At 37.3% G+C, this 10,058-nt stretch overlaps 1 protein-coding gene across 6 annotated transcripts in view; it reads right to left on the bottom strand.

Annotated features, from left to right (window-relative positions):
- Positions 1 to 10,058, bottom strand: part of WDR33 (WD repeat domain 33) — a 122,314-nt gene that overhangs the window by 38,828 nt on the left and 73,428 nt on the right. The window contains exon 8 of one of the 6 annotated variants that reach the window (XM_059394537.1): positions 2,249 to 2,455. The exons of the other annotated variants lie outside the window; for them this stretch is intronic. Within the exon in view, the coding sequence (XP_059250520.1) occupies positions 2,406 to 2,455 (50 nt within the window). The 3' untranslated portion in view covers positions 2,249 to 2,405. Of the gene's footprint in view, positions 1 to 2,248; positions 2,456 to 10,058 lie in introns of those variants that run through there. 6 annotated transcript variants of the gene reach the window in all.

Below are 10,058 nucleotides of genomic sequence, written 5' to 3'. Positions count from 1 at the left end.
AAAAAAAAAAAAAAAAAAAAAAAAAACACTGGCTCCAAGAAGACTGGAAAAAGATCCTGACAGTGCTGAAGTGGGGGGAAACTGAATTCACTACCCAGCCAATGCCTCATTATAAACAAAAGCATGAAATGAAGATAAATAATATTTTAATTTCTCCATAGATCTCAGAAAGAAAAAAAGAACTCTTTACCATTCTACAAATGTGGAAACCAAGTAATAAATACTTACTAGGAAATGTGAAAATCCAGGCTACCTTAAGTTAAACTTGACATATTATAAGGAATACCAGCATTTCCTTGTGGAGGTGATTAAAATCTGCCATCTTCTTGTATTTTACTGAATGAATGAATGAATTATGAAATGCCAAAAGAACAAAAAATACATCTATGCATACTGTATTAAAAACCAAAACTATATTCTTAGGGAAAACAGATCAATGTTTAATTCTGCCCTCCTCTCTGGGCACCATCAAGACCGATTCACAAATATTGTCATTTCTACATAAACTCTACTATACTGTACTTTCCCTCTCATAGGAAGAAAAAAACAAGAGATGAAATTAGCTTTGTCCAATAGGAGCACAGGTACAGTATTATTTGAAATCAAAGAAAGGATATGTTTAATATACTTTAATTCATACTGGTATGTTGTTTAGTGCTAATATGCTATACAAAGCTTGATAGTAAAAAATTTGGACTAAACCTGACCTATTTAAACATTGGATGTCAGGGCACCTGGGTGGCTCAGTGGGTTAAAGCCTCTGCCTTCGGCTCAGGTCATGATCTGCTCAGCAGGGAGCCTGCTTCTCCCTTTCTCTCTGCCTGCCTCTCTGCCTACTTGTTATTTCTGTCTGTCGAATAAATAAATAAAAATCTTTAAAAGAAAAAAAAATTGGATGTCATTTAACCAGTTATGGGCTTCTGTAATTTATTTAACCCTTGCTAAGTCTTAAAATTTTCAAGTGTAAAATGTAGGTTACTCAACTAACAGGTTATTTCAGAAATTAAATGAGATATATAAATAATTCAGTGTCATGCCTGGTACCCATTTTGAATAGACAATAAAAAAAAGCTCTTATTTTGATCCAATCTCTGCCTTCAAAAATTTCACCATGGGGACAGATATTTCCATAGTTAGTTATCCAGCAAGAGCTGTTCCTACGATGACAGAGGATAGGAAAGCAGAAAATGGCTTGATTTAAAAATACTCCCACAAAGTAAGACTTCTTAAGACTTTGCTAAATTTGGGGCGCCTGGGTGGCTCAGTGGGTTGGGCCGCTGCCTTCGGCTCAGGTCGTGATCTCAGGGTCCTGGGATCGAGTCCCGCATCGGGCTCTCTGCTCAGCAGGGAGCCTGCTTCCTCCTTTCTCTCTCTGCCTGCCTCTCTGCCTACTTGTAATCTCTCTCTGTCAAATAAATAAATAAAATCTTTAAAAAAAAAAAAAAAACTTTGCTAAATTTCAGTTTTCAAATGACCTCTGAGAAAAGAACACTGAGCTCTAACTACCAACATCCAACCCATCCAAGATTAGCCTGGATCTAATGCCATTTCTCTCTCAGAACTGGAAAGTCTAAAATGGGAGTCACAATTGCCTTTATTACTTTGTCTATGTTTTAAGTAACTAAGAAAGATGGGTAATATTTTCAGGTAACTATTGATTCCACTAGCCTAAAATGCAGTCTCCAAAACAGACTTATTTTTATATTTATGGAGTAAATGTTCAATGATTCTCTCTACATTTTTTTCTATTTTTAAAGAATATTAACTCATTTCTAGGGAGAAAGAGACCTACAGGAAAGATATGAGGTTTAACTCAAGTGTCTTTCAGTGACTTTAATTACTTACCTCTAAATCACCCATTGCCATGAATTCTTTCAACCTTCAAATACACGATTAAAAACTTAAATACGGGGGCACCTGGGTGGCTCAGTTGGTTAAGCAACTGCCTTTGGCTCAGGTCATGATCCTGGAGCCCCAGGATCAAGTCCCACATCCGGCTCCCTGATCAGCGGGGAGTCTGCTTCTCACTCTGACTTCTCCCCTCTCATACTCTCTTTCTCTTTCTCTCTCTAATAAATAAATAAAATATTTTTTAAAAAAAGTAAATATGTATCATTTCTTAAGAATGGAAAAATGATACAAGTAGGAATACCAGGAGGAAAGTAACAAATTGTTTCAAGGTCACTAATGTGAAAAAGAAATTATATCTTGAAATAAATGATGATTTTAGTACTAAATGAAATGGTGTATGCAAGGCCCTTCCAAAGTTACTTTCAAAGGTTTACAGTGGATGTACTTATTTCCCAAGACTGATACTGACCACTAATTTTATTAAAATTTCAAAAACATTGGGCGCCTGGGTGGCTCAGTGGGTTAAGCCTCTGCCTTCGGCTCAGGTCATGATCTCAGGGTCCTGGGATCGAGTCCCACATCGGGCTCTCTGCTTGGTCTCTCTCTGCCAAATAAATAAATAAAATCTTTTTTTAAAAATTCAAAGAAATTTAACCCAAATGTAAGCATTTTCCAAAAAGAAATGGGCTTATTACTGAGGAATAAACCAGAATGGAAAAAAATAAAATCCAAAACACAGAGAAGACTGTTAGAGGCCTTAAAAAGACAGGAGCACCTGGTTAGCTCAATCAGAAAAGCATGTGACTCTTGATCTCAGGGTGATGAATTTAAACCCCAAAAGGGATAAACCTGGGGGGAGGGGAGGAGGCTCTAAGCTCCAGGACAGCTCAGTGACCAAGGCTGTGATGTTGTAATGAGGATAATTACAGAACCCTCTATAAAGCCACTTGTCCAGGCCCCTGCTGACTTCTCATTTATATAAAACAGCTACCCTCAGCTAAAGCCAGACAAGTGCTTTCTAAACAAAGCAAAGTAAGTCTTGGAAGAAACCCAATAGGATTTAAGACTGGAGAAGAAAGCAGCATAAAGCTTGTGCCAATGCTAAGACCTGAAGGAAGAACAGAAGGAAAGAGCAATAGAGAAGAGACAGTAGAGAGAAAGATGAGGGAGAGAAGAGAAAGCCATCCCATCTGAGAGTGATGTAAACCAAGCATTCCACCTCACAATACAATCCACTTAACTGTGGCTTGTGGCAGTTACCACATACTCCTCCCACCCAGCTCACTAAAACACACACACACACACACACACACACACACACACACACACACAGAGTCCATGGTGAGGGCTACTATTATCCAGGGGAAAAGCCTTTTGGGTAAATGGCCTTACTCAAACTGTAAAAGAAATGGAAGAGCTACTTATCTACCAATACAAATCTTCATTCAAATTTAACCAACCAGGGATCACTAGACATTTGAAAAAAGTCAAACAGTAAGAAAAAGAAAGGCCAGGAAAAAGATTAAGGGAAAACAAATCAGAATAAGACCAAACCAAACCACTCAAATACCCCAATTCTTATGCTAAAAGTGTGAAGGGGTATATTCATTTAAAACAAACAACAAAACAAGTCACTATGAAAAATGAAAATACCAGAGAACCACTAGATCTTGGAAATTAAACACAGTGGCTAAAATAAAAATTTCATCAGAAGGGCTAGATAACAGGGTAGGCATGACTGAAGATAGTATTCTGGAAAATCAAAGAAAAAAGAAAAACCCTTTGAATGAAATAAAGATTTGGAATTGTAGATTAAAGCGAGTGGAAAAAGACAGATGTCTAAAATACTTACACCTCAGTGTGGGTGACAGCAAAACAGAAGTTCCCAGAGAGAGAGATCATTTCAAAATCATTCAGAGAGGAAAGCCAGATTATATAGACAAAATAATGAAAATCAGAACAGCATCTGATATTGATTAGATAATGGAGGCCTTCACAATTCTGAGGTAAAGGATTTAGAGCCAAGAATTCACAACCCAAACAAACAGTCAAGCACGATGGCAAATTATACATCTCGCCACACATAAGAATTTTGAAATTTACTTCCAAGCAGTTTCTTTAAAGGAAAATTTTTTATGTCCGGTATGACTGCAGACACTGGCACAGAAGACAATTCAAAGCAGAGCAAAAAGTCAGAGAACCAGCTACAGAATGTCTTCAAAAATTAAAAAAAAAAAAAATCCATGTAATATAACTACAAAATTAAAGTCTTTTAAAAAGCTATGATAAGGGGCGCCTGGGTGGCTCAGTGGGTTAAAGCCTCTGCCTTTGGCTCAGGTCATGGTCCCAGGGTCCTGGGATCAAGCTCCGCATGGGGCTTTCTGCTCAGCGGGGAGCCTGCTTCCTCGCCTTTGCCTGCTTGTGATCTCTGTCAAATAAATAAATAAAATCTTTTTTTTTTAAATAAATAAATTAAAATAAAAGCTATGATAAGAGTTTTTAGTGACATTACAAAAAAAGAGGAAGTAATTAGAAATTGCAAGGAAAAATGAAGCGAAACTAAAATTCCTGACAATTGGGCGCCTGGGTGGCTCAGTGGGTTAAGCCGCTGCCTTCGGCTCGGGTCATGATCTCAGGGTCCTGGGATCGAGTCCTGCATCGGGCTCTCTGCTCGGCAGGGAGCCTGCTTCCCTCTCTCTCTCTCTCTCTCTGCCTACTTGTAATCTCTCTCTGTCAAATAAATAAATAAAATCTTTAAAAAAAAAATAAAAAAAAATAAAATTCCTGACAATGTCTAAAAGGGAGAGGAGAAAGAAGTAGAGAGACACTGAGGGGCATGGACTTCTTCATTACCATAATGGTGAGTAAGTCAAGGGAAGTTGCCTCAGGTTGGTGGCCCCAAAAACTAACAAACTAAGAACATTAAAAGCTAGAGAAAACAATCAAAGCCACCACAATGTTTAATAAAACCCAGGAGGCAGAAGGCACAGTTGGTGGTGTAAGTACACAGAACTCCTCATCTTTCATGAAAAGAAGTAAATAGACACAAAGTCATACAGATATACCATGAAATGTATTATTTTAAATTCTGATGGTAACCACAGGAACAAAAGTTTAAAAACTTATCTCTGGCGAGTGGTCAAGGATTGGCAGATTTTCACATTTCAAATTCTATCCTGTTATGATGTTGGAGAAAACACCTTACCATGTGAGCAGATTATAATTTTTAAAAATAAGATTACATTCTTAAGTGGTGGAAAAATCCTGTATTATCTTTAGTTTTTGGCTAGACCACAACATCCTTAAGCTTTATCATTAATGACTCCAGGACAATAAGGACAACTAAAAAGTATCTCCCAAAAGTTTAAAGGTTCATACTCTTTGATCCACCAGGTTCATAGCTGTCTATCCTAAAGGAAAATTTACATGAGTGGCAGCAAATACAAATTACAGAAAGCTTAGTATACAACTCTTAGTAAAAACCTTGGAAATCCTAAACATCAATGAGAATGGTTAAGTAAGTTATGGCAGATACATGCTATGGAATGTTATAGTTACCAAAACAAATCCAGGGTAGTAATGATACAAAAAGATGACTATGATATATTGTATTATAAGAAAAGCAAAACAGCAAAGAATTTATGTATGTGGTATAATCCCATTTCATGTAGTTTTTTTAGTTTGTCTGTTTGTTTTAAAGTATCTTCTTGTATAGGTTTAAAAACTGTGGAAACAAACACACCATTAATAGAATAGTGATGAACTCTGGATGTGAGATTGGAAAAGGGTAGAGACACTGACTTTTTACTTCTATTTGTGTGAACTTTCCATGAATGTTTACTAATTACCTTTGTAAAGGAAGAAAATTCTCAAGAAGATAACTTCCACATTAATCTCACCCAGATCTTTCCTTACCTGTCCACCCCTCTGTTCCCCCAACACTGTTGTACCACAGATCTCAGCCTTCCATACGGCACATGGTGGGAAAGTGTGAATCCAGACCTTACAGTACTCTCCGAATCTTACTTCCATGTGATACAGAATATACTCCTTGCCATGCATGACTGATGGGAAAAAAATGCATCTTAATGCTGCATTTAGTCTTCAGCTTGGTTGGTTACAGAATGACACTGCTAATAAAGCCAAGGTTGCAAGTGATATCCCCACATAGATCAATTAACTGTTTGTTATGTGGTCAGTCTGCTTTTGTTTTTATCATCTGTCATATTCCTGGGGACAGGACAACAAGATGTGGAAAGAACAAAGTAAATCCATTTTAACTAGTGGGAACACATTGATAGTGGGCTTCAGTCTAATGGTTGTATTCTGAAAAACACATGTGCGCATATGTATGACCACAGTTTACAAATTTCTTTGCTAGTCGACTGCCCATAGTCACTGAATTGTGTCATCAGTGTTTCCCAGAGAGAGAATGCTGGTTAGCCAAGTATCTGCAGCAACACTGCCTGTCTACGCTCTGTGGGAGTAGTGTGATGTTGGGGTGTGTGGGACCACGACGTTCTCAGTTTCTGTTAATTTCCATCTTCAGCCATCACACTGAATAAAAATTCAGTCATGTGGCAAGGTAAAGGCTTCGCAAACTTAACTGTGCTTGAAGAGTTTTTCTTTCACTACTTATTTTTAAAGACAACAATAAAAGGAGAAAAATCGAAGACTAAACAACAGAATAAATGAGGACTTACAAAGTGACCACAGTGCCAGTTATATAAATATCTCTAACAATGAAATAGTAGATTCTGATCTAAATTTAAAAGGTCTATTAAAAATGCCCAAATATGGGGCGCCTGGGTGGCTCAGTGGGTTAAGCCGCTGCCTTCGGCTCAGGTCATGATCTCAGGGTCCTGGGATCGAGCCCCGCATCAGGCTCTCTGCTCAGCAGGGAGCCTGCTTCCCTCTCTCTCTCTCTCTCCGCCTGCCTCTCCATCTACTTGTGATTTCTCTCTGTAAAATAAATAAATAAATAAAATCTTTAAAAAAAAAAAATAAATAAAATAAAAAAATAAAAAATAAAAATGCCCAAATAGGGGCGCCTGGGTGGCTCAGTGGGTTAAGCCTCTGCCTTGAACTCAGGTCATGATCCCAGGGTCCTGGGATCAAGGCCTGCATCTGGCTCTCTGCTCAGCGGGGAGCTTGCTTCCCCCTCCCCCTCTGCCTGCCTCTCTGCCTGCTTGTGATCTGTCAAATAAATAAAATCTTTAAAAAAAAAAAAAATGCCCAAATAAACAACTCACACCACAAAGATGTATCATATTTTTTTGGACTTTATATTTTTTCAGGATATTGTAAACCTAGTAAAAAGCAGCAATGAAAGGAAGATTCTGCTATAGATCTGTAGAATAACGCAGTGTATCTTATGCTCACTGAGTATCAACTGACCTAACTAGAACTCAAAAAAAACCAGCTAGTGGTTCTCAGGAAGACTCAAATTGTTAGGTATTCAAAAAGCAAACAAGCAAGCCATAAACAAAGGAAAAGAACAGAATGTGGGGGACAGTGCAAGAGGAATGGTGGGAGTGAAGTGTTGCCTTCAGGGAATACGGTGGCTCTGATATGACAGTGGAAGCAAAGTATGCGGACTTGTACAAATAAAGCTTTAAAAAAAAGTCATAGTTATATTTCAATGTTATTTATTTAAATGTGGCTTACAATACAATTGATTTTATCAGTGACACTTCTAATCCTAAGAACCCTTACTGAAAATAGAATGTTCGTGTATAATATCCCATCCCAACAGTTGATCTAATCATCTCCTCTTAAACCCTTTATAATAACTTTCCTAATCAGTTCCAAACTCCTTTTAAGTCAAATTCACTTCAATATGTCACTTTCTTTACACCAGCTTGCCTTGCACATATGCAACTTAAGCAACACATATTTACTTCATGCCTGCAGTGGCATCTTCTGTGTACTTCTGGGACCCTCACAACAACCCTGTGAGGTAGGTATCATTAGCCCCACTTGACAGAGGAAGAAACACAAACTCAGAGACACTTGCTCAGTGGCAGAGCTGGGACTCAAAGCCAGAACTGCTGACTCTCAGATGAGTTATGACTGCCCCAAGTAAAAACTACGACTGTACCTAGAATTCTAAAGCAGCTGGAGAAGAGGATAGATAGTAGTAAGGTTCTGCTTCCTTGTCACTTACCACTGTAAACAGCAATTACAATATATTCTCCTATCATTAAATTTTGAAGGTAACAATACACAAAATAAAATTTACTCATCCCATTTTATAGGGAAAAAAATGACATACTGCAAATAGACTTGTAGTCATCATTAATTATAAAAAGACATAGTAAACTGGAATTAATCTACATCAATCCTCCTGGTAAATGGATAGTTATAAATTAGATATATATATGCAAATCTACTGGTTATTATAAATAATATATATAAATAATTCTGTGGGGATCATGATAGTGGGCTGCTGCACAGATTTACTTTCAAAACACAAAACCTTATCCAGGAACTTTAACCAAGGGAATGTACCACAAACCTACATGGCTAAATAATATGAAGACACGTCCTGGTATCTATACTAATTTAGACACTGATAAAAAATGGTTATGTGAGGAGTTCCCTACTAATCCTGAAATCTGTGGTAACTCTGGAATCCCTTTTCCTATGCAAAATGTACTGTACTTGGTAAGTAAGATCTAAATGATAGTCCAATATAGTATGTTTAAAACTTAAAACATTCTTCTAATGGTCTTTAGGAAAAAAATCTTATTTTGAAATGTTACCACCCTTAGTTGTGTCCAAATCAACCAAACTCAGAATTTGCTACTACTGCTCTACCAAAAGCTCCAAGATATAAAAAGTTTTGTAGTCTAAATCCTTTCTTAAAGGATCTCATAAACATTCAAAGGTATTATATAGCTATGAAGACTTCCATGAGGGGCGCCTGGGTGGCTCAGTGGGTTAAGCCGCTGCCTTCGGCTCAGGTCATGATCTCAGGGTCCTGGGATCGAGTCCTGCATCGGGCTCTCTGCTCAGCAGGGAGCCTGCTTCCCTCTCTCTCTCTGCCTGCCTCTCCATCTACTTGTGATTTCTCTCTATCAAATAAATAAATAAAATCTTTAAAATGCAAACTATTAAAAAAAAATAGACATCCGTGACCAAATATGACTATGTTCTTTATTTCTAAAGGAAAATTCCCAAATCTAGTAGTATCACATGGAGAAAACTGGTTTGCCTATAATGTATTTTGTCTAACAGAACTGGACATTTTGCATTCTCTCATATTGTGACTCTACCCAAATGTGCTCTAGAATTTTGATAAGTACTCATAGTTAGGGGCGCCTGGGTGGCTCAGTGGGTTAAAGCCTCTGCCTTCGGCTCAGGTCATGATCCCACGGTCCTGGAATCGAGCCCCACATCGGGCTCTCTGCTCAGCAGGGAGCCTGCTTCCTCCCTGCTCTCTCTGCCTGTCTCTCTGCCTACTTGGGATCTCTGTCTGTCAAATAAATAAAATCTTAAAAAAAAAAAGTACTCATAGTTAAGTATTAACTACAAAAATAACTTTTCTAGCTCTAAAACTTACTCAATTTTTACCAAATGATAAAGAGATTCAGTATTGAGAATACCCTCAACTTACTATTCAAAATGAAGATACAAAAGAAGCCTATCTTGCAGTTTACTGTATCAATTTTTTTCTGAATACCTCCACATTTAGAGGTATCTCTGGATTTGTATGAACAGATGCTCCATAAATATCTGATTTTTAAAAGTTACCACTTTTAAAGTTACAAAAACTATAAAACTACCTTATTAATCATAGGAGCAGTCTTCAGTGTACTATTAATACAATAATGCAGTGCTTATTCTAGAATATATATAAAATGAAAAGACTATTAAAACTGATGTTTTTAAAACAAAAATCAGCAATCAATAGTACTGCTTATGAAGATAGGAATGGCTATTTGACACCCTCCACCATATCCACGGCCTGGCACTTAATAAACACTACTGTTTGAATAAATGAATCAATATAAATTTTTACTTAATGGTCTCTGATGAACATGACTAAGATGGACAATGGAGCTGTGAAAACACAGGCCATTGTTCACCTTAAGTCAATCTAACAATCATAAGGAATTTTTACAATTATTATAATCTTTAATTGTAAAGTATTTGACAGAGTTCTTAAGTCTTAAAACCTTTAAAATCTCTTTGGTATTTACTGC

The sequence above is a fragment of the Mustela nigripes genome, chromosome 3 (genome assembly GCF_022355385.1).
Source record: "Mustela nigripes isolate SB6536 chromosome 3, MUSNIG.SB6536, whole genome shotgun sequence".
In the NCBI taxonomy this organism is placed as follows: Eukaryota; Metazoa; Chordata; class Mammalia; order Carnivora; family Mustelidae; genus Mustela; species Mustela nigripes.
This window is presented reverse-complemented; position numbering and strand designations above follow the sequence as displayed.